Raw genomic sequence first — 23,226 nt, forward strand, 5'->3', positions numbered from 1 at the left:
GAATGTTTCATGTCCTCTTCTGTGCTCCTCTTATTTCTCAAAGAAATTTTTAAATTTCCTGCTTAGACAATAATGTTATGTGTTTACAAGTGTGCAAATGGTACACAACAGAAAAGGCAGACTTTAAACGGAAGTACACTGCCCGAAGGTAAATCTGGAAGATAAGATCGTCTAAATCGTATGTAGTGGCACATGCCTATAAACCCAGGTACTTGGGAGAGTGAGACAGGAAGAACGCAGGTTCAGTTAGTCATGGTGGTGCACTCCTGTAATCCCAGCCCTCAGGAGGCTGAGGAAGGATTCCTGAGTTTGAGGCCAGCATGGGCCATACAGTAAGTTCAAGGGCAGCTTGAACTACATAGTAGTAAGACCCTGTCTCAAAAAAAATAAATAAAACAATGCAAGCCTGGGAAACGCTATTAGCAAGACTCTGCCTCAAAAATAAGAAAAATAAAATTTAAAATTAAAAGGACTGGGAATATAGCTTAGCAGTAGAGCACTTACCTAGCTTGCACAGACCCCAAGTTCAAATTGTAGTATTGAAAAAAGTTAAACTGGTCTAAACAGGTAACTACTGGCAGTATTTATGGCCTCATGCCAAAACAGGCTATAAAGGTAGAAAATTATTCAATGATAAGTAAGCCACAACCCTCCGGGCAAATAAAGCAGAGCAGTACTATGACAGTGGTTCCCGCCAGACTGTGCAGGCTCCAGGCAGCTCTCCTATCTAAATAAGGGGCATCCCAGTAGGTACCCAGTAGTTTCCAGGAAGAATAAACAGAAGAAGCCATAAATTCCTGCCCTGTCCCCGATGGACTATGCTGCCAGACTTTGGGGAACAAGAAACTGGGTGATATTTCCGAAGTTTAAAAAAAAAGAAAGCCATTGTATCACTTGTTTTAATACACTCTTGCTCTGTAGTTCAAGTTGGCCTTGAACTCACTGTGTAGCCCAGGCTGGCCTCAAACTCCTGGTGATCCTCCTGCTTCAGCCTCTTGAGTGCTGGGGTCCCAGGTGTGCACCACTACGCCCAACCCACTTGCTCATTTGCTCACCACATACACTGAGATTTAGACTAGAACATTCTTGTGTGTGAAGAGCCGAGCAGAGGCACACTTGTTAAAAAATAATTTGATGAGGGATGTGGTACTTTTAGTGTACTCCACCTCATGAGAAAACTGCACACAGAACTTCTTTTAAAGCTTACACAGTTTCCCGCTGTTCCAACATGTGAATATTAATGTCTGCCCATCTGCAAAGATGCAAACATTAAATGATTCAGCTGGGGTCTATTTTAAGTAAGGCTAATAATTGTTCTGAGAGCCAGCTTAGTAGTGATTAGCATCTTTCTCCCATCAACATACATGCACATTCCTACCATGAAATTAGTACAAGTTCTATGTTAAGCACATATATTTATTAAAAATAATGCTAATATAATCCTGGAGCACACTGATTTCAAGAGGGTCTTTGCAGTGGATTTCATTATAATTACTTATTAACTAAATAATAAAGGTTTACTTATTTTAACTTACAGTTACTAAATAAAGGAAAAAGGGCTAGTCCAGTAGAGACTGAAGCTGGTGTCGATCTCCCCTAAGCATCTCTGTGGCTGGTTAGCAGCCTTGGGCATAGCTCGTCTCTAAGGAGTTATCAGGACTCAGCGAGTTTTTTCGACTGACCTCCTGCACCTGCCATGGTGCCAAAAGGCATGGGATTCAAAAGAGAGCAGAACCAGTTTGTTAAACTGTCAAGTTGTTAAAAATGATTAAAAGCCAGTTAAAGATTTTCATAAACACTATTTCAAAATGCTAGTTTTTAAAAATGTTACTAGCAAATGTGTGTCCCCTTATGTCCCCTCACTATCTCTTAAACTTGAATACCAAGTGTAAAAACACTTGAGGGAAAACCAAAAGTCAACCATTTGAAAAGAAAGAGGAAGAGGGGAGCAGATGGTGTATAGCAGATGCTGGTACTGCTCAAGGGGCTGCTGATGCAGGATTTGGTGGCATTAAATCCCCCAGTAAGGCATCAGGTGTCGGGACTCTTTCTCATAAACATCTGGAACTACGCCATAAGGCGTCTGTACCATCTTAACTGTTGACTTCCCAAAAAGCTGGCACTCGTAGTCTATCAGCTGCCTCCAGAAGCCCACATTGGGCCTGATGACAGGCCTCCGGGCTTTCACCCAGTTGTACGCATCCAGCAGGCACACATTGTGGAATTTCATCAGGTAAGCAATGCAGAGTGTGGCTGAGCGGCTCACCCCCGCAGCACAGTGCACCAAGGTAGCCCCATGCTTCCGGCTCACACTGTGGATCTTGTCAGCCACGGTGTCAAAGTACAGTCTAATAGGGGCATGCGGGATGTCCGCCAGAGGCACTTTCACGTATTCAAACTGGGGCCAGTTGAAATTAGGGATCTCAATGGTAGCATTAACAATGCAGGTGATGCCACGAGACTGGAGGAGGTGCCGGTTGGAGGCCACGCTGCCTCTGCCCAGGAAGAGAGAGGAGGTAATCTGAGCGATGCCTCCTATGTCTCCCTCGGAAATCATCCGAGGAGCCATGAGAGTCCGTGGTAGTGTACTGTGACCTCTGGAGCTCATGAAGAAGCCAGCAATCACACTCGCATCGTCAGGTCCAGAACCAGAGCGTTTCAGTGTCCTCCACCAAAGAATCTCAAGGTGCCGTTCGTCTCCTTCCTGTACAACACAGGTAAGTGTTAGAGCTTCAAATGCTACTGATTTATCACAGCCTTCTGCAGTGTTTCTGAAATGGGAAGGCGAAAGGATTAGAAAGTCCTTTCTTTAATTAGGGTATATTCTCAAGGACAGAGCCAGTCATTTTCTATCAGTTGTTAGGAAAAGGAGCCTAAATGCCAGGGGGGTGGTGCAAGCCTGTAATCCCAGCACTTGGGAGGCTGAGGCAGAAGGATTACCACAAGTTTAAGGCCAGCCTCAGCTACACAGTCAATTCAAGGCCAGGCTGAACTACATTACCTAGAGGAAGAAAAAAGAAAGGCTAAGCCCTCAATATGTGAAATCAAGTGTGAAACTCAGCTCTCCTGTTTTTTAAACTCTTCAGTGGAAATTGTCATCCTATTTTTAGAAAAGTTAATAACAGAAACATATTCAACTGGTTCCTGTAGGACAGTCCTGTAGGGACTCTTACTAAAGGTGGGAGGAGGTATTCCTTGGTGATTAAGAAGAAATCAGAAATTTTACTCTTCCTATAATACATTTCTTGTCTACTCACCTAGCCACATGGCTGTATTTTCGTAAACCTAGTTCTAGACAGATTTTTTTAAAATGTATTTAGCACAGGGTCTACAGGGTCTCACTACACAGATCGGACTTGTAGTGATCCTCCTGTTTTCAGCCTCCCAAGTGCTGGGATTACAGGCGCGCACCATCATTCCCAGTCTCAGTCCCCATCTCAGCATGCCCTGGGGTGGGGCCAGCACAGCATGTGCTGCCCAGGATCAAACCCAGGCCCTGCACCTGCATAAGCAGGCACTTTAGTCTGCTGAGCTATCTGGCTGGTCCACAGACAGAGATCTTATAAACATGGAAAAATTATCTCCCATTAGGCTATAGAGTTAGTGAACTGTCTTTATGTACTAAAACTGAATTGGATCAACTGTGAAAAAGCCAGGTCATCTTAACACATTTAAAAACAGCTGTTTTCTATCGTATTTGTGATGTGTGAATACTTTCAAAGACCAATTAAATTTGAGTAATGTGCTGTGGCATTTCCATGGAAATAATCTCAGTACTTCGAAGGTCTTAAAAGTTCATTCCTGTAAGTACCTGACCTGGCCCCGAGTCTGCCAGCTCTAAGCTCCCAGATGGATCCCATTAGTTCTGTATATACAGTGGAATTAAAAATAATTTCCTTCAATATTTGAAGTCCACATTTTCTCATTAGTTCAGTGTTTTACTATAAAGTGTCTACATTAGTAGCCACAGAAAAGGAAAATTGGTTTGCAGAGATTTCAGACAGCAGTTTCTCTCACTACAAAATCACAACACTTTACAGCAGTGGTGGTGAACCTAGGACCCGTGTGACAGCAGGCTGTTTGTATCACTGCAAGCTCTAAAAGGTGTACTGCTGCTTTATAGTCTACACCATTGGGGAATGTGTTACGCACACCTGGGAACCACAGGGAAGCTGGAAATGGTTTTAGTCAAGAATATCCCCAGGAATTAGGTGCAGAGGCAGGGCTGCAGCTACTCACTTGCTGCGATGGCCGTGAACACCGAAGCCCTTGTCTGGAGCCACAAAGTCCTAGGTAAGCGATACCGGCCACAGGAGGTACAAAGCACGCCTGCAGGAAGACGAAGCAAAGACACGGCCAGTCAGCTTTCTATTAAATACAGTGTAGAATAAATCTAGGAAGTAGATACACTAGATTTCTCATGTTCACTTTAAAAAAAAAATGCCATCAGTAAGAAATATCAACTTAAGTCTTAGTTTTGTTAATGACAACTTAGACTGCACAGAATAGACAAACTTCTCAAAGGGGCTTCAGAGACCAGAGCACATCAATGAAATGCAAGGCACTGCAGAACGCTCCTGGGGCCTTTGAGTGGTGCAAAGCTGAGCCAGTGCCCTCATGGTGCCCTCAGTAAACTCACAAGTGCAAGGGACTGGGCAGCCCCACAGTGAGCAGAGGTGCTAACCAAGAAGCAGTGCGCGTGACCATGACCCTCGGCGGAGGGCAGGTCCAGCAGGGTTGTGGGCACTGGGGCATGGCCAGGAGCGATGTCTTTGGATACGGCAGTGCAGCAACCTCGTGGACAGCAGGGCTGAAGGCAGCCACAGTGCTGGTGTTCAGAAGGACACTTGGCAATTTCACGCTGACCCTATTATTTTACTCAATTTAATGATGTGGATACCTAGGAGTGCCATCAGGAATGTCTGCTCCCACCTGGTCCCTGCTTTTCCCAGGTAAGCATCACACTTTAGTTTTTCCTGCCAATTTGCTGAAATGTAAATGACATAAGAACTAATAATCTGAGCTAGGATATAACTTGCCAAGTCTTAACATAAATACGTATTTTTCCAAGATACCATGGTCTCACACATGTCTACCACTCCCCTAAATCTCATGTTCATTTATAATCTATCCCTTTCTTGCTTTCTGCCCTATTCCCTAGCAACTATTAATCAGTTTGTCATTATAGTTTGTACTTTGTTTGCTTTTTTTCTTTAAACAGCCTCACTAGGGGATCAAGCTCAGGCCTTCACTTATACTAGCCAAGTAATATATATAACACGTAATATATGTGTGTGTGTATATATATACATATATATATATAAAATATCACAACACTTTAAATTTTTTTAAAATACGTTGCAAGCTGCTCAGATTGACCTCAAACTTGCAATGCTCCAGCTTAACCCCCAAGCAGCTGAGATTATAGGTGTACACCACTATGCCTAGCTAATCTGCATTTTCTGAATTTTATATAAACGGAATTCTACAATATGTTTTTTCTGGTCTGCTTTCATTCAGTGTAACTTGCCATTCATCCATGATCTTGGATATATCAGTAGCTCATTTCTTTTTAATGCTGGATAGTATTCCATTGTGTAAACATATAATTTATTCATCCATCTATTGATGGTTATTGGACTATTTCTATCTTAAAGATATTATGGGTAAATATACAGGCCTTTGCTTAGATATGACATCCCTTTTCTTGATTAGACACCTATGACTGGAGGCCATACCACATGACCTGGGTGGTATTTAACACACTAAAAGTTTATAGATGGTCCTGCAATTCCAGCTACTGGAGAGGCTGAGGTGTGTGGGTCAGAAGTTCCAGGCAAACCTGAGCAACACAGTAAGATCTTGCCTCAAAAAAGAACCCCTATAATTCTAGCACTCAGGAGGCTAAGGCAGGGATAAACCTAGGCTGCACAGTGAAACCGTCTTAACTGCCCCCAAAAACAATACAGTTCAAAGGGGGCAGAAGGTGTTAGTTCAGTGGGACTTCAGAAGACAAGTAAAATACAATGAGGAAAAGATCCATGATCCCTGGGCTTCCAGCTCTAGAACACGTCCTGCATCTCTGGGGGACTGAGGGGCAGCTGTGTCCCTGTGCCACTGAACTCATGCCTTTACATGTTCAAGGCCATGGTTCCAATCTCCAACGCTGCCCCCCCCCGCCCCAAATTTTTTTTCCTAAATACACCTATCATTAGAGTGCAAGCTCACGCTATGAGAATAAACTGGAGGGCCAGTCAGAGTGCAGGGTCCTGGGCCCCAGTTGCCGGCCCAGCAGCCTGCAATGGGGCTCCACAGCGCACCCTGGCGGTGCTGCTGTAGCTGCTCAGGGGCGGCTCAGAAGCACCACAGATCTGGTGCTGGAGGCACCGCCAGGTTCAGGACTGAGGCCCTGGCGGCTGCCACGTCCCAACACTGCCTCCCCCAAGGTTAAGGCTCTTGGGACTCCAACCTGAGGTCAAGGTCACACATGAGGTACAGAGCTCAGTGAGCTCTCATGGTGAGGAGGCACAAGGAGGGAGCCACATGGAAACATTTCAGATGTAGCACGGGACAAGGGAGAAGCTGTGAGGTGCACAGTGTTTCCCGCCAGACAGGACAGTGTCCTGCCACTTTCAAGTCTTTTCCCTGGCAGAACGCTATAAAAAGCAAAGTCACTGTAGAAATACATGAAATTAGGCCTTCCAACTGCTGGGGACTCTTATCCGCAATGTGGAAAATCTGAAAGATGTTAATCAAATTTCCAAATAGGTTAGTTAATTAGGAGGGCTGGTGTCCTCGCAAATAACCCTGCTGTGTGGAAAGCCGCCCGCCCTGCTGCTCAGGCTGCCTGGGCTCACTGGCCTGAGTCTCAGCAGAGGTCTTCACTGGGGGCTGCAGCCATGTAACAGAGGGCTGGAGGCCCGACTGCGTCTGTTACCTGTCACTCGCTGAACAGGGACAGGGTGCTTGTGCTACAGGGAAACAGATTGTGAGTCCCTGGGGCAGAATCCAAGAGAGACAGACATGATGCTCCATCCCTGCTGCTGCTAGCCGGCCTCCTGCCAGCAGACCTGCTTCAAATGCCAAAGCTGGTCTCAAGTTTTAGAAAAACAACTTCTGCTGGAGAGCACAGAGCAGGGATTACTGATGTTCCTTTGAGAGGCCCCTGCCCCTTTACAGAGTACAAATACAAGTCTAGCCAGAGGTAGTGACACATGCCTATAATCCCAGCACTTGGGATGCTGAGGCAGGAGGATCATTCCAAGTTCAAGACTAACCTGGGCTACAAAGGGAGCTCAAGGATAGCCTGAGCCCCATAGTAAGACCCCCATCCAAAAAAAAAAAAAAATAGAAATACAAATTTAGAAAGGGTGACATAGTTGTGACTTCAGAGAAGACAAGTAAAAAATTGAGGAAAAGACCCATGGTCTCTGGGCTTCCACCTCTAGAACATGTCCCGCATCTCTGTGGGACTGTGAGGGGCAGCTGTGTCCCTGTCATCTGCCCTACAAGGCAGCTGGCACATGCAGCACAGGAAAGGAGTCAGTGCATCTGCCTAAGAACAGGTTTAAATGCCACTTACGGGAAAGATGACTGCTTTATTTTCATCCAATGCCCAGGAGCAACTACGCCACAGCTTATATACCCTTCAGCACACAGAAAGCCCTCCTCACAGTACAGAGGCTTTGGCAAAGAGCAGGCCCCAGTGGGCACAAGAAGCCCTAGTGTAGTCCAGTTCTAAGATTAGCAAAACCTGATCATAAAGAATTCAGACAAAACCCATGGGCATTACATCATAGGTGCATGGAAACCAACTCAGTAAATGTGTACCCAGAGAGAGAAAGGAGAGATATTAGAAGCAGTAGGCCCTATTTGAAGGATCAAAGACTGCATGATGCTCTGAGTGGACAGAACAGCCCCGCAGCACAATGGTCTTGGACACGGCCTACATGGACAGCACTAAAGGACTCCCATGCCGCTGTCCATGGCGCAGCTCAGCCTTCCCACGCTGCTCAGCAGCGGCATGCACTTCTTGGAGGGAAACGTTTTCTTGGGGAGAGACTATTAGAGAAGGGGAAGGGGGCTGGAGAGGTGAATGGGGAAGGCAGAAATGTTATGCAAATGAATCCCACAATTCTGTATAAAGAAAAGATGTTTTCTGGCCAAGGGAATGGAATGGGGGTGGGATAAAATGCAGAAGGCTGTCCTGAAGTAACCCCAGAAGGATGGAGGCTTTTGTTGGCTTTCCCCCCACATCAGATGGGTAGCACACTCACATAACATGGTTGAAAGGGAGGTACAGGGGCCAGGGAGATAGCTCAGCAGCTTAATCACCTGCCTAGCAAGCACAAGGTCCTGAGTTTGATCCCTGGTACAGGGGAGGGAAGGAGGGGAACAACTGGGTTTGTAGAGGGAGGTACATGTCACACGATGGCATGAAAACCCAATCATCACAAAACCAAAAAAGAATCTGCTTGGGGTTTTTTCAAAACTAGCTACAAGAAATGTCAGGAGGAGGCCGGGGAGATGGCTCAGTGGAATAAGTGCTTCCCTGGCAAGCGCAAGGGCCTGAGTTCAAAGAAATGTCAGGAATGATGCTGGTCTCTGAATAGTGTCAAGAACCAAATGCTAAACAGTATAGAATCAGTGCCTGTCCAGTGGGCCTGTAACCTTGATAATGGACAAGCTAGTGACAACAGCTCTCCCTGCCCTGGAGAGCTCCAAGGACAGCTACCAGCGGGTCAGCCCTGGAAGGCAAGCCGCAGCAGTGAGACAGGGCTGAGAATCACTATCTGGGGTCACACATATTCATGTTCATAACCCACCCCACCCCCGGGCGGCCGGGCGGCCAGGGGCACGCGTGCCCACAGGCCGGCAGTTGAAACTATTGATTCTTCTTCTCTTGATGAACAAGCAGAAAACGGCCACCATCATGCTAGACTTTAAATGATCTGATTGAATATTCTTAGCTTTAGGCATTTCGGAGGAAATACTGTCTACACTGTTACTTTTTTATACTCAAAAAGCTTTTAGAATCACATGTTCTCCTACCACTACATGTCTACCTAGTTCTTTAAAAAAAAAAAAAAAAAAAAGCCTTATTCTTTTTAAAAGAATACTTAAATGTCCTCTTTTCTAAATGAAGAATTTTAGTCTAAACTGTCATAAATAACTAGGACTTTGCTTGTTCATTTTCATTATTAAATCAGAAATGTGTTCTACCGGAGAGAAAGTTAAAATGATCACTCTTACAAAATAAAATCACAGTGTGGGGGCTGGAGAGATGGCTCAGTGGTCTAAAGCACCTACTTGAAACAAGCTTGGCAAAGCACAGGGACTGCGGTTCGATCCCCCAGCACCACATGCCAGCCAGCCCCGCCCCCTGGTGGGCTGAGCTGGCCACACACACACACACACAATAAATAAATGTAATAAATAAAAACAAATAAATAATTTAAAAAAAAAATCACAGTGTGGCACTCTCCCATTACAGAAAAACAATTTAGCCATCCCAATACGGTACATGAACATGAAGAACATAATTCAGAAAAAAAGAATATAATTCAGTTTACACAAGTCAAAATAAGCCTCTCCTCCTTCAAAAATAGAATTCAGTTAAATATCAAGTGGTATTCATGTTCAAGTAAAATGAAGAATAAGATAAAATTATTCTCAGTCACCTAAAAACTCTAGGAATTTGGCTAAAACACCTCAACATCCTATACTTGGAGGTGAAGTAATTTTGTCTTTCCCTCCATATTAATTACCTAATATAGCAGTGTACTGGGATGAGTAAAACTACATATGATACACACAAAACTGAAGATTCCGGATTACTGTATGTTCTCCCAGTATATCACGTTACCAAACAACTACCGACGTTGTCCTGACAAAGCTGACCATTTCGATGACCTCATATGGACACAGCACTTGCTAAGCCTGACGAAGGCCGATCATTTCAAGATCTTACTCAGCTGGAGATGTAGAACATGCCACAGCCCAGAGGCAGGAACAAGCCATCCACTTGAGAACAGGAAAAAGCATGCCAACACAGTGACATAACCATACAGGTTTTAGGAAGTTTAGTTTCAGTGGACAGTGTGGCACCAGCCTGTGATCCCAGCTATGCAGGAGACTGAGACAGGAAAATCATGACTATGAGGCCAGCCTGGGCTGCATAGTGAGTCTGGGGGCAACCTAGACTAAAACGAAGAGGCTGCCTGATGGCTCAGCAGACTAATGCACCCGCTTAGGCAGAGCCACCGGCTGTGCCGGCCCTGCCCCCGAGCCATGCTGAGCTGGAGCTTGAGACTGGGCGTGTGATGCATGCTTACAATCCCAGTGCATGGGAGGCTGAAAACAGGAGAATCACTAGGAGTCTGATCTATGTAGTAAGACCCTGTAGACCCTGTACTAAATACAAAAAAAAAAAAGAATGAATGAACAAAAGAAAAGACAGGGCTGAGGAGATGGCTCAGTGGAATAAGTGCTTCTGTGGCAAGTACAAGGGCCTGAGTTCAATCCCTGGTTCTACCAAAAAGAAAAAAGACGAAAAATGTAGTTCAGTATGAGAAATTCATACACTGGGCATGAATTTGTACACCTGTAATCCTAGCATCTGGGAGATTGAGGCAGGAGAATCACCATGAGTTTGAGGTTACCCACACTACATAGTGAGTTTAAGACCAGTTTGAATTACAGAGCAAGATCCTATCTCAAGAAGCAAAAGGAAGGGAGGGAGGGAGAGAGGTGGGGAGGGAGGGACAAGAGAATCTTCCATGTTGGAACAGAATGGGTAGAGTCGGGGAAAAGATACTATGTAACTGTGAAAGATGAATTATGGGGCCAGGGAGATAGCTCAGTGATCTAAGGGAATGCCTGGTAAGCATAAGAACCCGGATTCAATCCCTGGTATCACATGCCATGCTGGCCCCACCTAGCTGGCCACCGAAACTGGACATGGTGGTGCACACCTGTAATCCCAGTGCTGGGGAAGCTGAGACAGGAGCATCACTGAGTCTGGGCTGCTGTGTAACAAGACCCTGTACCCAAAAGAGAAAAGAAAACAAAAAAAGGCAAAGAATAAGAAAAAAAAAAAAAAAAAGTCACAGGAGGTCTGTCCTTGTTACAATTCTGTATATGGTTAGATTTCTAAATTTCTTTGTAAGAATATGTAAATGCTTATTTCTACTTTTATAAAATTATTTTTCCTTCCAAAAAAAGAGAAAAAAAAGAAAGATGAAATTACATATTCATTTGGTACAAAGAGCTAATCTGTTCACATCCAGAACTAAATTTTTAATTTTGGTCCTCACTCAGCAGGTGTGGTGGTGCATTCCTGCAATCCCCAGTCCACTGGAGGCTTAAGCAGGAAGATCACAAGTTTAAGCCCAGCCTGAGTAACTTAGGGAGACCTCCGTAAGATAGACAGACAAAAATACAGGGCTGGCCATGTAGCTCAATTTGAAGGCACTGGGTTCAGTCCCCAGAAATCAATCAATATGGTCCTCACTCAACTGAGTGCTTACTTTTATCACACATTCACACAACAGTTTACTGAGTGCACGCCATGCTCCCTCTGCTTAGTGTTGCTGCTGTTGTCAGAGACAGCCAAGACTTCTCCCTCCCCATGTAGTTGTTCTAATGCAATCTCGATGCTCCTCCCATCCAAAATGGGACTGATGTCCCCTCCACTTCAAATTGGAAAAACCTCTGTAGTTACCACAACCTTCAGTAGAAAGAGGTAAGATTATAAACATCACGTGCTTCTACCTTAGTCTCTTGGGATTCTCCCTTGGAGCTCAGTTGCCATGCTATGAAGAAACCCAAACTAGCCCAACACAGCACAGGCGGGTGTGTGTGTGTGTGTGTGTGTGTGTGTGTGTGTGTGTGTTCCAGCTGAAAGCCAAGACCAATCACTGGATATAAGTAAAGATGCTTCAATTTGATTCTGGATCCCAGCCACCAAGTCACCCCCAGACTCTCAGTCTCCCAAATGAGGATCTAGACACTGAAAAGCAGAGACAAACAGTCCCCATTATTCCTGCAGGAATCTGTAAGCCTAATATAGTCATTTTACACCAGAGTTTTGAAATTTTGTTGTGTAGCAACTTTAACTAGACCAAGGATAGCAAAGTCACATAACAATGCTAGAATTTTATCACCTCAAGGAGATGGTTTATGACACACACATAAAAACTGAGTAACAACAAGAGACACACTAACATTAAGTGAATCAAATGATTAGCACAAATAGTGTAGCAAAGCAAAGAGAAAGCACAGAATCAACGCAAAGTGAAAATCAGTCAAGAGTTCTGGGAAACTGAACTCTTCCTTGAGAAGTGATATGGTTAGTCCATTTTCTGTTGTAGTTATAAGATGCATGGGGCTTGGTACTGCATGAAGAGGCACTGGAGGTATAGCTCAGTCAGAGTGTGTGCTTGGCATTCATGAGGCCCTGGGCTCAATTCCAGCAATGCTCACACAAATGTGGCTCACACACTTGGAGGCTGAGACAGGGTAAGACTGGGCAGCTTCATCATCACTTCAGCTTCTAGTGAGGGCCCTCCTGGCTACATCACAACATGGTGGACAGCATCAGAGTAGGAATGCCCATGAAAGGGAGCAGTCATGATGGGAAGGAAGCCAGAGAATAGAACACAGTCGGTCTTGCTGCTGTGTGACAAGTTCTCTCATGAGATTTACTCCCAGACCAACATTAATCCCTAATCCCTTCTGAGAGTGATGGCCTCAGGGATCTAATCACCTTCTGCTAGACCCCAGGTCTTAAAGGCTTCACCACCTCCAACTGCCACACTAAGGGACATTGTCCAGCACGTGCCTGTTTGAAGCACCCATTCCGACCACGGCCAAAGCAGGGCAGGAGGTGCTTCAGAGACTACTATTATGCCTTTTCTCCAAACCCTTAAAACACACTGCCATTCTGACCCTTTAAGAGCCTCCTCATTTTCAGATTCCAACTGGAACATTAAAGCCCTTTTTTATTGCCCCTCACTGCTCAGAGTGTGGCCCATGTCAGCAGCGTTGACATCCCTGGAGCTTGACAGAAATGCAGGCTTTTAGGCACTGTCCCAACACTGACAAAATGAGATTCCACAGTTTAACAAGATCCCAGGTGACCTGCGTACACACTCAGTTAATCTGCCTTGTTCTGTTGCCCTGACCTTGCTGAAGCCAACCTGAGCACCTGCCCTGTTTAAACCTCATGAACATGCTTAGCCCTTCCTCATGGATCAGCATCAATCTGCTGTCTTTGATCCAAGATGAGGATCAGAGGTAAATGGGGGTTAAGAAGCTTTCCCAGACTCTACACAGGGAATTTATAACGCCTCTGCAACTAGGCCCTCCTTCCAAAAGCCATCTGTTTTGCTTTTTGTTTTATGTACTTCAGATGGGTCTTGGACTACATAGTCCAGGCTGGTCTCAAACTCAGTGACCTTCTGCCTCAGCCTCCCAAATGCTGGGATGCACTACCATGCCTAGCCACAGGCCATCTGTTGCTGACTGATTAGCCATACCATCTGAGGACAGCAGACCAACCAACCAATCTAAAGACTACCAAAACGTACATTTCCCTGGAAGAACAGAATAGGAACTGCAAAGAGAAAGTAAGAAACAAGGCCAGTCTGTTTATGCTTCATGTATAACCTAGATATTAATCTCAATATCCTAAACTGCTAGTGCTTGGATTTGAAAAACTGATAAAATGAACTAAGTGCTTCCAAATGACAATTATATTTATGCTTGTTTTGGGATAAAAGGAAATCAGTTTGTGTAACAGCCTATATAAATCATACTTTAAAATGTAGAAGTAAGTGGTAAAAATTAAATGTGAATCACAGATTCTTAAGCAGCAAACTTTGATTTACATAAGTAGACACCTGTAGAGGCAAAGTACTTAAAAGCCATCACTAAAACCTCAAAATTGCTTCAGTCACTACTGTCCTCTGAGAAGCAGCACTAGAAAATGCAGGTGTTTTCATAAGAGCTCAGGACCCTAACTGTTCATTATTACTTTAAAGAAGACCAGAAAAAGAATTTCTAAATTAAGTACACAGGAAAATACCCCAGAAGCTAGTAATCATCCTGGGCTCTCCTTACCTTCTGATGTTTTGTTGGCTGCATCAGAGGCCTTAACATCCCCACAGTGAGCGCCATCACATCCCTCAAGGACCTCTTTACTTCAGCCAGCCAATTCCCCATGTGGGTATGTACAGAAGAGAGGCTGATTTTGTACCAAATTAACATCAATGCTAAAGGGGTGATAATGTAATCTCCCATCTTTCTTTCTAAATCAAAGGCATCAAATCCCCTAGAGTTTCTGAGCAGAGTGAGATGAACTGGCAGCTCTGTGGCAGCAGAACAGCAGGTGTGTGGCAACTGGAGCTCAGCTGGGCATCCTAGAGCTGCCCCATGGCTAGGGGAGGAAGCATGTTTTCAGCGCAACAGGAGTCAAAAGACAGGGGACCTGTTTATTCCCTTTACTTTATCTCCTGAAAAACTATGACTTTAAAAAACAAGACAATATACACAGTTCCCTTTAGAAGACTATCACTAAACAGGATAGCATTCCTACATTCCTATTCACACCCCATAAGAAAAGGCAGTGGCCTCTGTTCTTGTTCAAATCACCAATCAACTAACAACGGCCACATGACCATCACTTGCTTTGGTACTCCACATGCTTTAGAGTATCATTTAGACACGTCCAAATGAGGGAACGGCTCGAAAAGAAATCAGAAGAGCAGAACAGTACCTCATGGCACATGAACATCACATGAAGCTCAAAGGTCAGCACCATATTAACTGTGGCAGGCTACTTTCTCACAAGAGCAGCAAAGCTAGCTAGGTGCAACAGGAACTGTATGGCATACAGCCTCAAGTATTTGTAGGAACAGGCAGGATGGCACATGCCTGTAATCCCAGCACTCGGGAGGCTGAGGCAGGCAGGAGGACTGGCAAGCATTCAAGGCCAGCCTGGACTACACAGCAAAACTCTCAAAAGCACAAGACAAAACAAACATACATACATCTATCAATCTCCCCTTTTCAGAAAACAGTTGCCAACCCCTGGCTGAAATGATGAAGATATAAAGTCATCATGGTGTGCTAAAGAAGTTTCTTTTTATTGTGTCATCTGGAAGACTCCTACATCAGAATCACCTAAGCTGCTTCGCAGAAAGTACTCTTAAGCTCTAACAAAGACCTGACTAACCAGAATTACTGGGGATGAAAACCTGAGAATTTATATGTTTGGCAAGAACTTTATTTTTTTTTTATTTTATTTATTTATTTGTGTGTGTGTGTGTGTGTGTGTGTGTGTGTGTGTGTGTGGCCAGCTCAGCCCACCAGAGGGCGGGGCTGGCTGGCATGTGGTGCTGGGGGATTGAACCGCGGTCCCTGTGCTTTGCTTAGCTTAGCTTGTTCTAAGTAGGTGCTTTAGACCACTGAGTCATCTCACCAGCCCCAAGAAATGGATATTTTAAAGATTATTTTCAAATAATAGTTACAATAATGATTTGGATTTAAGATACAATCCAATGCAAAGGCAGTGGCATCTCATTCCTATTTTGGATCATCATAGGCTGAAAGTTGATCACAAGCAAGTGAAATTCCATGATACACTATTTCTTCACCTTTGAGAAACAGGAAATATCATGTGAAATGATTTATAACATTTAGTCTAGAAAAAATTCTGTTCCCAGTATAAAATGAAAGCTATGGAGCCAGCGAGATAGCTCAGTGGTCTAAAGCACCTGCTTAGGCAAGCTTAGGCAGGCTCAGGGGACTGAGGTTCGATCCCTGGCACCACAAGCCATGCCAGCCCTGCCCTGAGGGCAGGCTGAGCCAGGAAAAAATAAAAAATAAAAATAAAAAAAGGAAGGCTGGCTGAAATTTCTATGTCTTTTTTTAATGTATTTGGTACAGCGTCTACAGGGTCTCACTACACAGACCAGACTTGTAGTGATCCTTCTGATTTTAGCCTCCCAAGCACTGGGATTATAGGTGAGTGCCACCACACCCAGTTTCAATCACCATTTCAGTGCATCCTCGCACTTGGAGGCAAGACAGGAAAATCAGGAGTTTGAGACTGGCTTAGACTACACAGAGACCCTGTTTGAAAAACAACAAGGGCCAGCCAAATAGCTCAGCGGAAGCACCTGCAAGCAGGTGCAGGGGCCAGGGGTTCGATCCCAGGCCTGCCATGCCAGCCTCACCCCTGGTGCAAGCTAAGACAGCAATTGAGACTGGGCGTGGTGGCACACACCTGTAATCGCAGCTCTTGGGAGGCTGTAAACATGCGGATCAAATGAGTCCCATCTAGTAGTGAGACCCTGAACACCCTATAGACCTTTGCCAAAAAAAAGAAAAAAAAAATACAAAAAAGAAAAACAACAACAACGAAACCATCCTTTGGCTGGGCCTGGTTGCATTCTCAGAGAATCCCAGGTACTTGAGAGGCTACAGAAGAAAGATCCAAGTTTGAAGCCAATGTGGGCAACTTACTGATACCCTGTCTCAAAATAAAAGTAAAAAGGATAGGGGGCCTGGCCTTAGCTCAGTTGTTTAAATGGCTGCTTCCACAAAGCTGTCAGCCTTAGGTTGCTGTAGTTCGATCCCCACAACACTCTAGCCAGCCAAACCACCACTTAGGGCATTTAGAGCAAAAAAAAAAAAAAAAAAAAAAAGTAAAAAGGATGGGGGGCATAGCTCAGTGGGTAGCATGCTTACCTTGCCCCGGGTTCATCCCCAGCAACATACAAAATAAAGAGATAGTTCAATCCCCAGTTCTGCCAAAAAGAGAGAGAGAGACAGACAGACAGACAGACATATGGATTTTTTTTTTAAATTTTATTCATTTATGTGTGTGTGTGTGTGTGTGTGTGTGTGTGTGGCCAGCTTAGCCCACCAGGGGGCGGGGCTGGCTGGCATGTGGTGCTGGGGGATTGAACAGCGATCCCTGTGCTTTGCTAAGCTTGTTCTAAGTAGGTGCTTTAGACCACTGAGCCATCTCACCAGCCCCAGATGGATATTTAATATGGATATTTAAATACAATATTAAGTGGGTTGGAAGGAAACCCATCAAAATCATGGGAGTAGTTTTCTCAGTGAGGACAAAAACTGACCTTTTTTCAGTATTGGGAATTGCACCCACAGCCTCACACATACCAGGCAAGCACTCTATCACTTGAGCTACAGCCCTAGTCCTTTAACCTTTTTTTAAATTTAATTTTTTTTTTTAAATAAGAGGGCTAAAGTAATCATGAACAACAATTTTGAGCAGTGAGTGAAGATGTTGGCTGATGTTCTCTTTGTAATTTTCTTATTTCAAATTCTAAAAATAAAAATTAGTTTTAATACAAGAAAATTAAGTAATACAAATAGTTGTCAGCCCAAGCCCCCTCCAGTCTCTGGTCTGTGCCTGGCAGGACTCTATATGAGAGCCAGGTAAGTTGATCTGGCAAGACCTTGGCAAAGGTACAAGCAAATGGCTACACAAGCAAAATTCTGAGTGAAAAATCCTGAGCTTGAAGTTTTCATGTAACCTGTATGCCAAGAGCATTCTGATTTTTCCCCCCCCAGTGGTAGGCAAGAGCTCTACCACTGAGCCACATGCCCAGCCCTGTGGGTCTATCTTCACCTGTGCGCCCTCAAAACTTCTACTAGGTTCACCGTAAGGTCCCTCTTCCAGGTGAAGTTTGGGCTTGTTCTGCTTTCTTTGCCTTCCATTGTGTTTAATGCTTTTGTTCAAGTTTTTTCACATGTGTCCACAGAGAGAGAGAGAAAGAAGCTCCCACAGGTCATTAATGATGAAACAAAGGTAGCCTATGAATATCAAAAATGTTCTTTTGTCCACTGAGACTTCAACACAAGGCTGCTCTGTCAGGGTAAGAACAAGAACTGAAATGTGGAGGTGAGGCAGGTGGACCCATGTGACAGGTCACACTGGCCATGACTTTGGTATTCCTGGAAGCACTCCAACATGACACCCCTCCACCCTGTAACTTAGATTAAAATGGGTTATGACAATACTTTTTAATCCTACCATGATGGGTATCTTTTCTTGAAAATGTCTAATTTATTCACATGTGGTTTTAAAAATTATGATTAATGGACCAGGGAGATAGCTCAGTGGACTGAGTGCCTGCTTAGGCGAATGCAGGGACCTGGGTTCGATCCCCAGCACCACAGGCTGCACTGGCCCCCGCGGTGCTACACACCTGTAATTCTAGCACTGGGGAGGCTGAAAACAGGAGGATCACTATGAGTCCAAGCTACATAGTGAGACTGTGTACCAAATACATACATACACAGATATACACATATATGTATGTATATATTTGATTAAAAAATAAAATTATGAAAAAAGGAAATTATGATGAGAATCTGAAAAAGTATGTAATAAAGATTTTTGATTTATACAAATGACAGAACTTAGGATAATTTAGCCATTTCCTGAGAAATGAAAAAATTATGTATTATTATATGTTTATAGAAGAAATTAAACTACAAATCCCACCTGCTTTAGGCCGTGTTCTGTTTTTTGCTTTTTCTTTTTTTGCTATACCAAGGATCAAACTCAGGACCAAGCTCTTGCCAGGCAAGCACTTATCCCACTGAGCTATATCCCTGGCAGGCCAGTGTTCTTCCACCACCCTTCCAACTAAGAAAAGGTGTGTCCCCCAGGGTATTTATAAATCCACAGAATTATGTAACACTCTGCTGTAAAGGTAGAGATGGACTGCCAGCATATAGAACCAAGCACATAATAGTAACTAACCAACACCTGAATTTACTAACTGTCCTGAGATGACCTACTTGTTTCTCCTGTCTTTTCTCGTGCACACCCTCAACCCAGATTCAGCTAACAAAATCAAATGGGGGAAATCAAAAGCTAACATGACAACTCAACTGTGTATTCAGCAAGCAGGGATTCTTCAGTTGGGACCACAGCGCAAGGATAGAGAGGGTGCCTAGCATCCACTGAGCCTCAGTTCATGCTCCAGCAACACACACACACACACACACACACACACACACGGAAAGAAGGAAGAGAAAAAAGAAAAGCTAGCATTCTCTATATTAAACACAGCTCTAAATTACTTCTACATTCACATGCAAAGAAGATGTAGAGAAAAATAAAGAGCAAAGATTGTAAAAGTGTCATCTGTTTCTACAACAAAGAAGCTGTGGTTCCTTCAGAAATGTCACTGAGGGAGAGACCGCAGCTGTGTTCTGCTCTCTTTGGGACCACGCGCATACATGGGCATGTGAGTCACCCTCAGCAAACTTCCACAAGGACTGGCTTGAGTTCCCACACACATCACACGCTCACTGCTCTCCATCTACGGGGCTGGCACAAGGCAAGCCTTCATCACAGGTAGGGTTCACTCAGGACCTCAGAAAGTCGTCTAGGCACTAGACTTTTTTTTTTAAGTACTTTATTTTTTCTATAACTACTCATCTACTTTTTCAAAATAAACTCAAGTGTTCTCTTGGGCATATCAACCCAAAACAACTAGAATGTAGAAAAACAACTTCTGGTATTTGGGTACTATGTTAGTCTACGTCATATAACAAAATATAAATAAATACAAACATACTGGCACATGATAGGACAGAGATAGGAGACACATCACATTTGTTTAGGAAATATCCAAGCATATTGTGGTTTACTGCAGATACAGTAAATCATGAATCTAAGGTTGACATCACTAAAGAAATGTAAATTGGTAGACACTTTGGGAAGAAAAGCATCCCAAGGTAAGGCTGAAGTAATACACACCCAACTCAGCATTGTTCATAATTGCCTCAGATTAGGAACAACCCAGATGTCCATTAACAATAGATGGGTAATTTGTGGTATGTTCTCACAAAAAATGAACCAACTCTAGTCCCAGGGAACAATGTGGATGAGTCTTTAAAATCAGCAGGCTGCTTGAATTTAAACAATTACACAACACACAAACACACAGAGTACTATGAATATACGTGATGCTGACTAAAAGAAATATGACCTCAAACAATACCTACCTGATTTTATTGCACAGAGGTGAAAAACAAGCATAATTATTTTGCTTAGAGATTAATATTCAGGGGATTAAAAACTAGAAGAATAAGGGGCCGGGAAGATAGCTCAGTGGAATAAGCGCTTCCCTGGTAAGCGCAAGGGCCTGAGTTCAATTCTCGGTTCCATAAAAAAACAAACAAACAAAAAAAACTAGAATAAATTATTTCCACAAAAGTCAGGGTAGTTACAAGACAGTATCTACTGTCCTTGCAAAAGGACAGGGAAGGACACTTCTTGACCTGTAAAATGATTAGTTGCACTTGGTTGTTTTTTTTTTTTTTAAATAATTCATCAAGTTATCCATTTGTTTTATACCTTCTTTTTCACATTATAATTCACATTTTCAAATAATATACTATGTTGATTTCCAAGAATTCAAAATTGTTGTAACAATTCTGGTCAGTCTAGAGAAAGAATAAAGTATTTCCTCTTTGAATGTCACTAGTATTAACCTGCCAGGTTCATAAAGTCAAGGGCCTTGTTTGCCTTCTAACCCTAGTAGGTAACACTACCTTGAGCAGGGTAAAAGCCCTCAATAAATGTTCACCATATAAATCCAAAACTGCTGGCATGAATTTCAAGTCACCCATTTCCTGAAATAACTGATTTAAACTCCATTAACACTTTTCTTTCCTTTCTTTGCCTTCATCTGTGTGCAGCTTTCATAAATAATAAAGCTACTACCTTAAACGTTAGCTCTGTAAGTTTATACCTGGCTGTTGTTGCTTCAGCAACTCTGCCTGCCTTTCACTCTCTTTTATGCCTCCTTATAAGCAAAGAAAAGAGGAACACATTTGTCCTACATTTTCTTGAATGAAAAATTTTCATTTGCCCCAGCGAGGAAAGCCTAGGATCAAAACTGATTCAATTACTTTGAAACTGTTTATGAAGTGGTCACTCGCCTGTTGCCCTGCAAAATACCACCATGGCACCAGGGTTAATGAAACTTTACAACCACTTGAACTGAAAAACAAAACAAAAAACATGCTGTTTTGGACAGACATCAAATCTCTACAAACAAAACTAGTTACCATTAAAATAATTTACTTCAGTTAAAAAAAATTCACTGTGCAAATAGACATGAAAAGGTCTAGAAGGCTACACACCAACTAATGAAAGATATACAGGGCAGTTACTTTTGAGAAAGACATTCGAAAGACGCCTTTAACCCTTATATGAAAGGTTTTAATTTTTTTACACAGATAATGATTAAAGGATTCCTTGTAACATTAGGAAAACTCATCTTTTATTTCACTCTGCCTGAAAACAAAGTCCCAACTGCAAAACAATATGCCAAACAGTTCCCTCCCTTAAGCTCATTTTTTTAAATGCTAGTTTTAATGCTAAAGCCTTACAGGATTTACACAGCTGGCCAATTTTTATATGAATATACACTTATTCCATTCTATGAAAGAACATCACGGAATTCATACCTGCAATCAAACAATACGAAAGGTTTCCGATGAGAACTCAGCATACACACGTTCAACACCGACGTTGGAAAGACTCTGGAATGAAGGGAACTGTCTCCTGTTTTATGCAGAACGCCAAAAATACCAAGCAGCTATCTCTCCTCCCCCAAGCGTCAGAAGGTGAGTCAGAGCTGGAGGCAGGAATGGGGCCCATGTGTCAAGCCGCCTGTGCGGGGCTCCTTCCTCCCTCCTCCGGGGAGTTCTCAATCCTCACTCACCCAGCCGCGTAGCAATCCTCCCAGTGTCTCTGGTGCAGAAGAGGCGGTGGCTTATTCACTCTGGGGGCGCCTCGTTCCCCGCATTTCTAAGGAGCCGATACCGGGAGGGCCTTATGAGGCCACAACAGCCACACTGCAGCTCCAGACACGGGAGCTTCCTCCGGAGCACAGAACTTTGCAAAGAAAACAGCACCTCTGACCTCGGCATTTTTAAGGAGTAGAAAACTAGCAGAGAAGGTGCGACTTGATCGGTGTCACTTAATTTTGCGGCAAAACAGAGTGGCAGGCACGGAGCTGCTGACCGCTGGCCCCTGCTTCTGACTTAATTGATCTGTACAACCCCAGAGAGGACATCCCGACACTCAGTATACTGTACTTCCTCGGGGCTGATAAAGGGAAGGAAGTCCAAGAAACTGCTTAAAACTCTTGATCCATAGACAATCAATCACCAGCCCACTGGCCTTCGATTTTACATCTGTAAAACGGGAAGGTGATGCTCTCCGCTCACCTCTTATAAACTATAATGAACAGCTAACGAGTTAACACATGCCAAATGCCTTAAGGTCCCGCCGGGTAGAATACAAGGTGGTTAAAAAAAACAAAATCCCTACACTCAGAAAAATCCCTACACGGCCAAACTGCGTGTGTAAGGCACTTCTTCCTTTCCCTCCGGGATGCCCAGTTACCATAACACTGGCTGGTACCATTGGCAACATCTAGCTAGTTATACAATCTTAAGGCAACTCCCCAACACCACCACATCAACACACACAAAAAATACACGCACACGCAGACAACTTCACTCAGAGCAGAAGTACTTGGGAAAAAATAAACAGACCTATCTTAGCGCTGTGCACGCCATCTACCATCACAGAGAAATACTTAAGTTGAGTCCTTGGCCTCGCTGAAAGTCCAGTTGTTTGTATCAGTGCACCAAAAACCTTTGCAAGACGCCAAGAGCCGCGCTGGGGCTCTGCGCGGGTGGATGCAGACGGCTGGCTGAGCAGCGGCCGCCGGCCTCGGCGGGGCGGACAGCGGCGGGGTCGCCAGGAGCGGAGGAGGTGCGGTGGGGCAGCACGCCGCGACCCGGGTCGGGGGAGTGACAAGGGTGAGCGCCTAGGCTCCGGGCCTCTCTGATCCCCGCCTCGAGGTCGCAGGACCGCCCAGATGCAGGTGGGGTCGCCGACGCAAAGTTTCCAGAGAAGAGGGTCGCGCGAGTCCCGGCTTCCCCATCCCGCCCGAGACGACCCCAGAGAGCGCGAAGTCTCTTCCCGTCGCCCGCCCGTTCCCCCGACCCCCAGGCCTGCGGGACCCGTACCGGCGCGCGGGGCTCGCGGCAAGGTTCCGTCCTGAGGCGCGGCTCCCGGCTTCTGCGGGCTAGCGCCGCGCGCCCCTCCTCCTCCAGCCCGCTCCTCTCCGCCCGCGCCCGGGGCGGGCCGCGCGC

At 44.4% G+C, this 23,226-nt stretch overlaps 1 protein-coding gene across 3 annotated transcripts; it reads right to left on the reverse strand.

The window, feature by feature from the left end:
* Positions 1 to 1,398: 1,398 nt before the first annotated feature.
* On the reverse strand, positions 1,399 to 23,220 carry Dusp14 (dual specificity phosphatase 14). 3 transcript variants are annotated; one of them, XM_004643000.3, is made up of 3 exons: positions 23,101 to 23,220; positions 4,240 to 4,329; positions 1,399 to 2,704 (listed from the first exon to the last, which is right to left on the reverse strand). In XM_004643000.3, the coding sequence occupies exon 3, from the start codon at positions 2,606 to 2,608 to the stop codon at positions 2,012 to 2,014; it is 597 nt and encodes a 198-aa protein (XP_004643057.1). In that variant the 5' UTR covers positions 2,609 to 2,704; positions 4,240 to 4,329; positions 23,101 to 23,220; the 3' UTR covers positions 1,399 to 2,011. The 3 variants fall into 3 exon arrangements, with proteins under 3 accessions (XP_004643057.1, XP_023558940.1, XP_023558939.1); XM_023703172.1 differs by having other exon boundaries at positions 1,399 to 2,771; XM_023703171.1 differs by lacking the exon at positions 23,101 to 23,220 and adding an exon at positions 21,526 to 21,627.
* Between the last annotated feature and the right edge of the window lie 6 nt (positions 23,221 to 23,226).

The sequence above is a fragment of the Octodon degus genome, unplaced genomic scaffold, assembly GCF_000260255.1.
Source record: "Octodon degus isolate 3935 unplaced genomic scaffold, OctDeg1.0 scaffold00164, whole genome shotgun sequence".
Lineage (NCBI taxonomy): Eukaryota > Metazoa > Chordata > Mammalia > Rodentia > Octodontidae > Octodon > Octodon degus.

Excerpts from the sequence above, each read along its gene's own strand:
- Dusp14 (XM_004643000.3), bottom strand. The coding sequence starts at position 2,608 with ATGAGCTCCAGAGGTCACAGTACACTACCACGGACTCTCATGGCTCCT.